We start from the raw sequence: 12,652 nt of genomic DNA, 5'->3' as shown, positions 1-12,652 counted from the left end.
TCCGAGCGCTGCCCCCGCGGTGGTGCATCGACCCCTTGCCTCGCTAACAGCCCCCTTAGGGCTTGAAATACATAAATCGCCCTTGTGGTGTCTCTGCTGCCCGCTCCTCCTCGCGCGTCAGCGGCTGGGCCCCTCTGCCCCCCTCCCAGCGGGTCGGGTCCTGGCTCCTTCGTTCCGGCTAGCTAGTGCAGGGCTTGGGGAGGAGGAGGAGGAGGTGTTACAGGAGAGGGTCCGAGCGTGGCCGTCCTGCTGTCCTGCAAAAGTAAGTGAGCCCGGAAAACGTGTTGAAAAGACAGCAGAAGAAATGGGTAAAGGGGGCACCGAGCTGCGGTGATAAAGCACTTGCTGACCCCTGCAAATGTTTTCAGTGTGTGTTTGTTAACGTGTCGTTGCTTTCTTGGTATGTTTCACGTTTACAGAAAATGTTTTCTCTCTAGGACATCTTGGAAGGATGCATGTCTCCTCTTGTGCTGTCCCCTTATTCTGGCTGGGTCCTAGACAGAATGATTGGGCAATCAGCCCAAGAAATCACACCCTCCAGAAGTTCAACACCTAAAGAATCCACTCTCCTCGCAAACCAGTCATCTTCTCTGGAGAAGGTCACGCCTGCTAGCCGCCGGGGCTCTTCACCACTTTCGTCTGCGGAGCCAAGTGAAACCAAGGTAGCTCTCTGATTATAATCCATACGTGAGCAGCTGTGAGAAAAAATATGCCAACTTGCTGCCATAAATTGTCTGATAAAGGTTGGTTTGCGCTCTGTTAATTTGTGGGGAAAAACATGCTTAGTTTCAAGTTTCTGTAGGATAAACAGGTGATGATAAAAGTGGTATTAACAAGATTTTCATAGGATGTTTCATAGGAGGCCAAAAGCAAACTCCCTTTTTCACCGTAACTAAGGAAAATTTAGTTGGAGCTGTACAGTTACATGGATTATCAGCATGGGATTCATCCGTTTGGAGAGACAAGGTCACAGAGCAGGGTCGGGCCTGTGTAGGAGTCCGTGAGTAACCCCTTGGGTTCCCTGGAGTCTTTGAATGGCTTAGGTGTGCTGTGGCTCCCTTTTACAAGGCAAAAGGGTAGGAAGCTGGGCAATGAGCAGTTGGGTTGTGGAGGTAATGAAGTTGATGAAGCACCTGAAAAGAAAACAAATGTCTGTTGCTGTGCATTAAATGATGACTTCACTACATAACAATGATACTGAGCAGCAAAGTTTTGCATCATCTTGGCCCCATTTAGACTTAAGAAATATATTGTGAGGAAAACATCTTAATGAAGCAGCAAGATCTGGTAACAGTTATAAGAGAGAGTCCGAAGAATGATTCAAAGTACAAAGCTGTCTTGACTTCTTCCAGTGTAACATCTCCACTGAACGTTAAGAGAACGTGGGGAGTCCGTCTAGCCTTTCTAGGTGACAGTTAGCCTTCGTGAAAGTCCTGTAGGCTCTTGGTATCTCTGCTCCCAATTTTAGTGATTGGGAAAAGTAATTATGCCAACCTCATATACGTCCTGGAGGATACTCAAAATGGTGAGGCTACCCTACCAGGGTATATAACTACTCTAAAAAGTTGTGCGTTGGTTGACTCCTTTGTCTGTTTCTCCGGAAATAATGTGCGGTTTAGGAGACTTGATTTCCCTGGTTTCCTCCGTGAGTTGCTGATAATAATACTCAGTCACTGATTTTGCTTATATGCTGACCACGCAGGGTAATGATGATCTCAGTCTGCTGGAAACGGATCAAGAAGTCTTTCCAGCAGTTCTGCCATCTAAAGTTGCAGAAGTCGAAGGCTGCATTCGGATGTATGAAGAGATGCACAGGCTGAAAGGAAAGGTAAAAAAAAAAGTTGAGGGTGTATGTGAATCACAGGAGAGCTACGTAACCAGATGGAACAATGCTCTGGTAAAAGTAGCAGGACAGTAAGTTATCCTAAATGTTGGCCCACTTTGGGCAATTTAATTTTTATTTTCTTCTGCCCAAATTCCGGTGATTACTACATTGTGGTGCTTCTGGCACCTCTGCAATCTGCAGGAGGGGCTAAGGCAACGGCAGGAGCAGCAAGAGCAGATGGTGAGGGCAGTGTATGACCTGGCAAGTGAACAACTGAAGCGCTTTGATGAACTGAAGGAGCTAAAGCAGCATCAGGAATTCCAAGATTTGCAAGAAGTAATGGAGAAGAGGTGAGATTAGCTCTGGCATCCTTAAAATATTACAGCATTTAATCAAAGTGAGCATTAATTCTTGTGCCTGACAATGCTATGCTAGTCACTTGTGATTGAAAATCTCACCTGCTGCTGTTCTTACGTTAACTATCCTGTTATTGTTTGTCTTTCAGAGTAGATCTCTGGCTACTGTTGAGGTTTCAATGGTTAGAAAAAGACTGTATTTGTGACAGTTAAAGTTCCTTTAGCTTGGCTTATTTCAAAAGTAACTTGCTGTGTGTTTGTATTTTGTCTTGTGCATGTCTTGAATATGTTTTTTCTGTCTTTATGTGTATTGTAGCTCAAAAGAGGCTCAGGGACAGCAAGAGAAGTTGAAGGAAGAACACCGACACAGAGCAAAGGTCTGAGACTTGTAAAAGTTGTCTTTCATAAGAGACCGCGACTACTCGGTGGGAACTGGAAAGACCAGTTGATTTATTTGTATTTACATGGCACCCCTGGAGTGAGAATGTATTTTCTGGTGCTGTCCTGGGCACCTGCTGCACTGTGGAAATGCAGTAAAGGCACATGTGTTGTAGGATCAGGAAGGACCTGTACAGCTAGAGTCATCAGACCAGGAAGGACCTGTAAAGCTGGAGTTATTTAAGTATTTTGTGTCTCTTGTGTCTTTTTCTCCCTAGGTATTAAACCTAAAACTGCGCGAGGCAGAGCAGCAGAGGCAGCGTCAAGAAGAGCTGGAGCGTTTGCGTAAGGAAGAAGGCCAGGAAAGATTGCGTCGCCTTTATTCCATCCAGGAGGAAGTGCTGCAGCTTAACCAGCAGATTGATCCCAATTATAGACACAAAGACTTGCCAAGAATCGATCTTTCTGCATACAGTAATCGTGGCAACCAGATCTGTGGGCTGGTGTCGGGACTCATCCGCACCACAAGTGAGGTAGAGGTTCTAGAGTTGTTCTTAACTTTGCTTGTCATTCCTTCATAAAGCTTCCTGTAGCTGTCTTCAAAGGCAGCTTGTTATGAGGCTGTTAAATAAGATGTCACAGAAATGTTTTTTACATATTTGTCCTATAAAGCATCTAATTTAAAAGGAGAATTCTTTTCTGTGGCACTTTAGCTGTTCTCCTGAAAATGGCTCATAAAAATGCATGAGGATTTCTACAGGAGAAAGATTCAATATTAAAATACTGTAAACTCTTGATGCTGTAAAGTTCCTTTTTGAGACAACCATGGAAGCGGAGTGGTTCATAAATTGTTAAATACTGGACACATTATGATTCTCCTATACTCGTAAGCCTTTTTGCAGTAACTAGGCTTCCTTGAAAATTTTTTTCTCTACGTAAAGGTGGGATACAAACCTTGAAAAATAGAACACTATAATAAGGCTAACTCTCTGTTTCAGCTTGTCACAGCTGGCTTTCTGCAGAGGAAGCTGTCTAGGCTTTGCATTGGGGTTCCCTTATACTTGTCAAGAGTGTGTTATTAATTTTTGTTGTCCGAGATCTTGTGAGATCTAGTCTCACATTATTTACCAATGTTATGTACAAATAAAGGAGAAAAAGGTATTTTCACCAAAGAGGATGAAATGTGTAGTTGGCTCCCAGGTTACCTGAAGGCTAATGCTTCAAAGGCTCCTTGCTCTTGCTGTTGGTCTACAGATAGTGGAACGGAAGATTGATGCTCTATTACCTCTGTTTCTTGACAGAGAGGTTTCCCTACTCAAGTAGATGTGGCCAATACTGAACGAGCACTGCAGGAGATGCGAGGGTTGATATCCAGCATGCAGCAAGAAATCGCTGCAGCTGTGGAAGAAAAAAGGAGGAAAGATGAAGAGGAAGAGAGGCAGAAGAAGAAAGAGTTACTGAAAAAAGAGCAGATGAAGGCTCAGACTCCTGCCCCTGCACAGCAGTCAGGTGGAAAGCAGCAGAAGGAAGGTTGGTTAGGCTTTTTTTTTTCCCCGGCTTTTTTTTTTCCCCTTCCTTTCCCTCTTCACACACTCTTTTATTGTTAGGCTAAATACTACTTTGGAATCTTATTGTTGTGACGACATACCTTCTCGTAGCCTTTACTTTTAGCACAACTAGCACAATGGGTATAGGACTGCGGGCAGCAAACTTTTGAAATGAAACTGATGCAGTATAAATTGACTGTATTAACTGGAGCAAAACCTGCTCTTCCTAGACACTATGCCATATATTGGAATATTAGAGAATAACGTTGTGCCTTCTTGCGAGTGTAGATGGGTCAAAATGTGACAAACATACAAGGACAGACCACTTCCTTCTTGAGAGTAAGTTAAGTCCAGATATCCTGCGTATATAAGCTACTAAGCTGAAGAAGGAGGACTCCCGTATAGCTTGCAAACTTGTAGTTCATTTATGAACATAACTTTCTAAACTGAATTCTGGGAATAAAGCACTCATGCAGCTGTTAGTTCCTTGCAATTTTTTAAAAAAAGTTTTCTTAAGGTTTTCTAGAGTTTTGGGTCTGTCTTAGTCTTCTGCTTTTTTTTTTTTAATATCAGGACTTCAAGTTAAGGCAGAAGAAAGTACCATGCAGTGGTACCAGCAGCTTCAAGATGCTGCTGAGCAGTGCATTGCTTCTTTCAGTGGAATCAGCAACTGCAAAGACAACAATGAGGTATGAACAAATGATTAATACTGCTGAAGAGTGATGATCTTAATTTCTAGGGGAAATAGAACAGCTTTCATTTAAAAAAAATAAATAAAAATTCTAACTTAGCAGCCTCTGTTAACAGTCTGCTCATCCAAACTATCATAGTAGTTTGCTGGTCTGTAAAGGTTTTTAAAGTTTGTTTGTTTGTTCTGCAGGTTAAGAAGATAAAAACAGACTTGCAGAAAGCAGCTACGATCCCTGTGAGCCAGATCTCTAGAATAGCAGGTCAGGAAAACGCCAAGAACCCAATCTAACTGAAATGCCTTTTGGTGTAAAGATTTTTAGTAGGACACAACATGCCCAATGTTTCTGTAATTATCCCTACAGCAGAAAGCTGGTATGCATATAGTCCAAGCCTTTGCAGCACAGTGTTCGCTTTTTTTTTGACGGCTGTTGCTTCCCTCGGAGGCATCTTGCTTCATCACGATTCAGTTTCCTTAATCAGATGTAGCAAATGTGCAGTTTGAGATGCCTTACCCTTCAGGATGTAGTTTTTGTGAAGTTGATGTGGTCTAGTTAAGACTGGTCTGCGGTTTCCTAATCTTCTGTCTCCATATGTTCCTTGTATATTTGCAGGCTCTCAACTGAGAGAGATATTTGACAAGATCAATAACCTGCTCTCTGGAAAGTCTGTTCAGAGTGGAGGGCGAACTGTATCGGTGACTCAGCATCCACAGGGTCTGGATTTTGTTTATTACAAACTTGCGGAGAAATTTGTGGTGAGGAAATGTTCTCTTTATTGGGGTGGCAAAGGTAGCTAGTGCTTTAAGAAGTTCTTTTGGACCCTGTCCTCTGTCTTCAACTACTAAGAGCAAAATTACTAGGTGTTTAGCTTGCGTGTGTTAATGTTCATATTGATCAGAGAAAGTGCTTTTTGGATTAAAAAAACAACATGCAAGAACTTAGTTTCTTTTTCCCTCCACTCCCCTGTTATCTCTTCTAGGAGGAAGAAGTATCTTAAATTCCAGCCTTACATGTTACATATTCTGAACTAGTTAGGTACAGTGTTAGTGGAAAACGGGTTGATTCTTAATTTATGATCTATCACAAAACAGTATATATGCTCAAAACCTTACACCTTGGCAGAATTGGGGGGGGAGGGGGAGGGGGAGGGAAGCTAAGGCCCGAGAGGCAAACTTCTGTCCCTGCTGTGTAGTTAGCACCTCCCAAGAAATGAAGTGTCGTTGTTTAAGTTGCTTTTTGGAGTTGGCAGTATTTTTTTCTAGTCTTTATTTGCTACATTTGGGCTGTTTGAAACTTTCTTTTGTCCCTGCAGTGACAAATATATGCAAAAATTAGCCCATGGAGTAAAACTGTGACTGATTTGTAAACATCTGAAAATGATTGCTTGGAGTGAGAATATCTGGGCAGCCTTGCACTTTGAGCCTGTATTTGCTAACCCCTTTTTTCTGTCCTGACCCAAAGTTTATTGTCGTCCTCTGTGGGAGCTGAGGACATAGGGCTTTCTCAGCTATTGGCCACATAGCCATGGAAACATTAGGATCCTTTCGTAGAGGCTAATTACACAAAAAAGAGGAATTTTTTTGTCTGAGAAGTGGCTTGAAGGGGTGGGGACTGACTTTCCTTTTCCCCCCTCCAGAATCAAGGAGAAGAAGAAGTAGCTTCTCACCGTGATGCAGCTTTCCCAATTGCTGTGGTGGCCTCAGGAATCTGGGAAATACACCCTCGAGTTGGAGACCTCTTTTTAGCTCATCTGCACAAAAAGTGCCCCTATTCTGTGCCATTTTACCCTGCATTGAAAGAGGGGACTTCTATGGAAGAGTATCAGAGGTAAATTTATTACTGGACGTCTTCAGCATGAACGCTGCAAGGGTGAAGGTTGTATTCTTCTGAGTGAACTCCACTTTTCCCCATCTCTGATTACATAGGCACTGTGATGTGCTGGCAGAGACTCTGGAGATTCACTCACAAGTGTGCAGCTCCCCTGACCCTGTTTCCCTGGAGGACACTGTGTCCTTCAGCTTTGGAAGTGTCCTTTTGCTGCTTCTTCCTTGTCCTTCTCAAAGAACAGTTGATAGCTATAGCTTGATTCAAGATGAAATATCCAGTACAGAACCTAAATACTCTACAGGGTATAAAACAGTGGAACATACGATCCAGAGGATAATGATCAGCCTTTGCAATAATTCTTGTATGGTTTTGGCATATCCCTATTCTCAGTACAGTTGACTTAAAGTAAGCTGAGAACTGCAGGGACTCAAGTGAATGTGTTTTGCTGTACTAATACTGGAACGTCTTCTCATACTTAGGATGCTTGGATATCAAGTTAAGGATTCTAAGATGGAAGAACAAGATCATTTTCTTAAACGGATGTCAGGAATGATTCGCCTTTATGCTGCTATCATTCAACTCCGGTGGCCTTACGGAAACAAACAAGGGGTATGCGTGTATGGCATTATAATTAGAACCTTGTTACTATCCCAAGAGTCTATTAAATGTATTGTCAACTTGATTTGTAGTTAAGGTGTGCTGAACTTAAACCAGCTCATAATATATTTGAAGGGAGATGGTCATAACCATAATCAACAAAGCAATGCAAAGTAATTTGTAGTGTAGACCTTTACTTCCTTTCTTTATATCTTCATAACAATCAAGTTTTATGTTAGGCTATTGTAAAATAACTTTATAAAGAAAGTAAATCAGAAAACTGCCTGTTTTGATAATAGCATTTTGCAAGTCGTAAAACAAGTGGTGGGTAGCTTTTTTTGTTGCTTTATAGACGCATCCTCATGGGCTGAACTATGGATGGCGCTGGCTTGCTCAGATGTTGAATATGGAGCCTCTGGCAGATGTGACAGCTACACTTCTTTTTGATTTTCTGGAGGTAAGCGATGTGGATTACTAGTGTTTAAAGAGATCGAAATTGGTGACATTTTAGTTTCTGAAGGGATTGCTGAGGTGAGGTTCGCTGTGATTTTTAACAGCTTTTTTTTTTTTTAACTTGTCCTTATTCCTTCAGAAAGGAATGTGAGTATTTCCACACTCTTGCAAATACAGCTTTGGAGCTGAATGACTTAAAGCTGGAAGTTTTTATACATGCAACTTCTGTTGTTGTATTTGGTGCCGTTTAAGGTTCCTGGTATTTTAAAAATAGTTGCATGGTCCTGTAAGAACGAGGTCTGCTAAGCATTTGGCATCAGTTCGTACAATGCAGTGAGGTCCTGTGGCCTCTCCAGCTGAATTACTTCATAAAACAGGATGGGGGTTTTCAGGTTGAAAAGGACAGAGCCTGACGTATGTTAATCCTCTCTCGTAGGATATAGGGCTATGCTAAATAAGAGCCAGAGTTAAAGGCTGAAGTCAGGGGAGACAAACACTGTTGAACACAAGCAGCTCCCCATGCTTATCAAATGCCTTCTACAGAACTTTAAAAGTAGAAATGAGAAAATAAAGTACAAAGTGAAATACACCATGGGGATTCTGTTAGTAGTGGTGAAGTCTGAGGAATGTTTGTCCTGTAAACTGACTGTATGAAGAAAGCTGATGAATCCACACTGCAGTAGTCAAGGTGGGGAAATGACCACAATATGGTATTAGGGAAGGCTGTTATTTTTGGAGGGAGACTGGAGCGAGAGGAAGAATAATGTGAGATTGGTATCAGTGGCCACCACACAGTCAACAAGAAAAAAAGGCGATTGTGGTAGCAGTAGCGGCATTTAGAGGATTTGCTCGTTTTATTGTAGGTGTGGGTACATTTCTTTAAACGTCTGGATAAAATAATTAAGTGGTTGACATTGAACAGGTTCATTGAAGTTGTCATGTTAGTCTGGAAGCTGGTCTCTTTGTGGATTTCTGTACCATAGGTGTGTGGCAACGCTCTCATGAAGCAGTATCAGGTTCAGTTCTGGAAAATGATGTTGCTTATCCGAGAAGACTATTTCCCAAGGTATGCTGTCTGTGGTTAGGAATGTGAAATAATCCTCGTTTTTTACTTTGTGAGTGTTTGCTCTTAAATGACTCGTTCATCTCTTCCAATCTCTGCCATTCACCCCACACCCACTTGTAAATCAAACCCAACTTTCTAAGTAGATTTTGAAATATGCTGCTATTTCTGCAGAATTGAAGCAATTACCAGCTCTGGACAGATGGGCTCTTTAATGCGTTTCAAGCAATTCTTGGAGGTAAAGCAGTTTTTTTGTTTTCAAGTGTGCTGGCTTTGGGGGTTTTTCCCTTCAGTTGATATATGGATCATTTTGATAATGACGCTGGCACTGCTTGCAGCATACCTCGTAGTCCAGACCCGTCGCTATGATGTAACCTGTCTCTTATAACTTTTCAGGTACTGAATTACCTTAATGATACTTATGATGTCAAACATCTCACTTATCTCACATCTACTTTTTCTCAGTGAAAATGTATTTTGATTATATATGAAGTTCAGTGAGAGGAGATGTACAGGTTGAGGAGGATTCTGCTGAGTCATTTCTGTAACAGCTATTTTTTATTAGCGGTTTGCTTATTTTTATCTGTTGTCCTGATTAGATACATGAGGAAGTAGACACTGAACTGCTCTCTGTAGCATTTGTTTAGCATTGTATTCTGCTTTTTTTTAAAGAAAGCTTGCAAAACTGTAAAATACTTGATTATTTAAATTGTTTTGTGAATGTTGACTTAGATTATGATGTTAAAATATGATAGCTTCAGAGTTTGTACTTTCATTTCAAAATTAATGTTGGTACATTTTATTAGCAATGCTTTGAATGTGTGCAGTAAGAGCCATCAAAATTCCTGAGAAGAGATGGCAAATTAAGATACACATTTCTTTTTGTTTTGTTCCTTGTCTTTCTCTCTCCACTAGGAATGTCTACAGCAGAAGGAAATTCCATTACCAAAGGGCACTCTGCAGTCTTCCTTTTGGAGAACATAAATCAGTTTGTATTTCTTTCCCCCTGGATGTCAGTGCTTTCAGACCTGGCTTCCTGTTTACATGTAAAGGCAAAATAAATATATTTTGTATATAGAGGAATGAGGGGAAAATATTCCATCAACCTGTTAATGTTTAATTTATCAAGATTTATGTTGGGCAGAACAAACTTGTGTTTAATTTGTTGCAAATAATTGGAAGTTATTCTTTGCTTTGGATTTTTATAAGTTTTTGTATAGTAAATTATGGAAAATTGAAGACTTTTTCTTCATATGTTTAAACATGCTGAAAATGTTTTAAATATAGTATCCTGATGATCTCTGGGCTTCAGAGATTAAAGATTCTTGGTCTGAAAATTTGCACAGTACTGTTCTCTCCATGAAAGTGAAAATACCTCACAGCTTTATGAAGTCTTAACAGAGTAATCAATCTCAGAAACTTACTGCTAGAACTTTATTTTTGTATTTATTATGTCTTTTATAATTCAGTTTTAATTATGCTGATGTACTTGCATCCTGTTTTTCTCAACAACATCTTAAAACTACAGTGAGATTGGTAAAGGCATGTGGCCTAGCAGTGTTGACACTTACCTCTGTGGAATGTAACTTCGCTCCAAGAGGCAGTATTCTCCGTTTAAGAGAGTTAAAAGTCACTGTTTTAAAAGGTTTGCGTGGATAATGGTAACTTCATGGGGGAAGAGCAAAGTTCCTGAAACTACAGAATTTCTGTGTCCGTTAACCATCAGAAGGATGGAAGCTAACAATACATTTTCCTATTTAGAGGGGGAAAAAAAGGTGGCAAAATGGTGCATTCATTCTAGCACTTTTGCTGATGTTCTGCCATCGTTTGAGGGGGAAATGGTATGCTTGGGTTACCTAAGGTGCATTTTATAAGGGCTCTTTTTGTGTAAATGGATTTCTTCCTTATCAATGCTGTGGTATTTTATGTATCAAGTACTGTAATACTTTTGTACCAATGGTGGATTATTCTGAGAATAGTTCATTCTCGAGATCTGTTAAAATTAGTATTAAAGTTTGATTTTTTTTTTTCTTTTTAATCTGAAGCTGATGCAGTTTTTTTTTCTATAGAAGGATGGTCAAGAAAATCTACAGCTCCTTGGTGAATACAGGAGATAGATAGTATGGGAGATCAGAGTGATGGGAGATTTGTCTGATTTATGGTGCGCTGGCCTTGGACTATTTTGGTGGCCTCTAAGATGAGAAAATTTGCTTCTGAGTTCTAGAAGGTAGTGTGTTGTTTTTGCAATATACTGTTGCAAGTTAAAACTATTATTATTTTTACCAGATCGTTTTTTGCTATTCCTAGAGGCATCATAATGTGAAGCTGTAAGACAGTAGAGTTGAGGCCATATGAAGATCTGAATTTGATTTTTATATAGTTCTTGAGATTTCTGAGAAAAAGTTGTAACATGTACTTCAGAATTCAGGCCTTTAAAACCTTTATCCTTGACTTTAAAATTGACTGGTAAATAAATTAAATTCGCATTTGGTGCATGCATTTTGTAAACTGACTCTGGAATTCTTTAGACTGTGGTGTTACTGGTGATTGTTCTGGGATGCTGGAAATCTCCTTTCAGTGTTCTTTTACCAGGTAACACTGAAGCAATATACAACTTTCATTAGTATACTTGAAAATGTTTGTGGTTTTTTTATACTGAGTGGAGATGTTTTAATTACATCTTGCATATCTACAATTATGTTGGAAACTCACTTTGCCAAGATATTAATTGGTACTGTCTGTTAGAAACAATTGTCTGCCTGTGCCAAAATACAAGGAGTGATTTGATGGTATATACAAGACACAATAGCTTTTTTTTTGCTGACAGGTACTAGGGTTTTCTGACATTTTGGGGGGGAATGTAGGTCTACGTTTTTATAAATAACAAACGTATCCTTTTCTGCCTCAGTAAGGACTTCCAGATATTTATATACTATTTCAAAAACATTAATAAGAATTTCTAATTGAATAATGAGTGGACTTCAAAAGCATAATAATAAATCAATATTTATTGATGTAGCTTAAGGTTGCATCTACTGCCTGAACTGATGGTTGACTGGTATTATGCAATTCTGATTTTTGTCATTTTAGCAGTTTTGAATGTTAGCCATTTGGTGTTACAAAGATACAGTGCAAATAAGGTCCTTATGCATGTATTTGTGGTATTTTTATACGCGTATTCATGTCAGATATGACAAAGGAGAACATCTCAGATGTGAAAATACTGTGCATTCAGGACGAGATGCATTAAAATTGTCGTGAGTCATACTCTTCCTTGGAGACAAGGCAGTCCCACGGGTTGCGATGCAATGTCACTGCAAGTCTGCTTTTTCCATTTAAGTACTTTCATAAAAAAGAAAGGGTGATTAACTCAAAAATCACTCAAACCCACTCACTACTTTGATCCCATAAAGTTCTTGCTGCCTTACCAGGCCTCTTAAATTCTACTGTAATTTTTTTTTTTTCTTTGCAATGTCTATTTTAAACAACTAGTTTAAAGTCTCATTTTCTTTTGAATTTATGCATTGGCTTTTCAAAAATGTATTTCTCCTGACAAGCGTTTGCAGCCTTTTGATGCTCTGTCCTTGCCAGGCTTTGTGATTGTGACACTACACGCTGCTTCAAAAAGACAGCCTTACCTGTACCCATTTTTAATAACGTAAAACTAATGAGGCTGCTGCTTTGAGTCTGGCCTATTGCTTTAAATTGTAAAACCTGTCACCCGTCCTCTGTGCTCTGCAGCTGCAGCAGCTCCAGCCTTCAAGAGCCCAAACTGACCCTGGCTGAGGAGAAGGGGGCAGAAAGCCCAGCTGCCGCCATGCTGCGCGGACATTTTAACTGATTCCCAGTGCAATCTTGTATTATTTTCGTGTCCGAGGCTGGTCACTAGGGCGGTGAGGCAATGGCCAAAGGCCCAA

General features: G+C 40.3%; 1 protein-coding gene across 1 annotated transcript in view; it reads left to right on the top strand.

Annotated features, from left to right (window-relative positions):
- Positions 1-10,501, top strand: part of GLE1 (GLE1 RNA export mediator) — a 12,302-nt gene extending 1,801 nt beyond the window's left edge. The window contains exons 2-16 of the mRNA XM_009322199.1: positions 438-662; positions 1,703-1,828; positions 2,027-2,175; positions 2,498-2,558; positions 2,838-3,092; positions 3,861-4,089; positions 4,680-4,795; positions 4,987-5,056; positions 5,408-5,550; positions 6,432-6,622; positions 7,102-7,231; positions 7,572-7,676; positions 8,656-8,738; positions 8,910-8,973; positions 9,651-10,501. Of these exons, the coding sequence (XP_009320474.1) occupies positions 438-662; positions 1,703-1,828; positions 2,027-2,175; positions 2,498-2,558; positions 2,838-3,092; positions 3,861-4,089; positions 4,680-4,795; positions 4,987-5,056; positions 5,408-5,550; positions 6,432-6,622; positions 7,102-7,231; positions 7,572-7,676; positions 8,656-8,738; positions 8,910-8,973; positions 9,651-9,719 (2,016 nt within the window). The 3' untranslated portion in view covers positions 9,720-10,501. The remainder of the gene's footprint in view (positions 1-437; positions 663-1,702; positions 1,829-2,026; positions 2,176-2,497; positions 2,559-2,837; positions 3,093-3,860; positions 4,090-4,679; positions 4,796-4,986; positions 5,057-5,407; positions 5,551-6,431; positions 6,623-7,101; positions 7,232-7,571; positions 7,677-8,655; positions 8,739-8,909; positions 8,974-9,650) is intronic.
- Positions 10,502-12,652: the final 2,151 nt, after the last annotated feature.

This window comes from Pygoscelis adeliae, unplaced genomic scaffold (assembly GCF_000699105.1).
Source record: "Pygoscelis adeliae isolate BGI_AS28 unplaced genomic scaffold, ASM69910v1 Scaffold114, whole genome shotgun sequence".
NCBI classification, from domain to species: domain Eukaryota; kingdom Metazoa; phylum Chordata; class Aves; order Sphenisciformes; family Spheniscidae; genus Pygoscelis; species Pygoscelis adeliae.
Note: the sequence above shows the minus strand (reverse complement) of the source record. Positions and strands in the feature narration are given on the sequence as shown.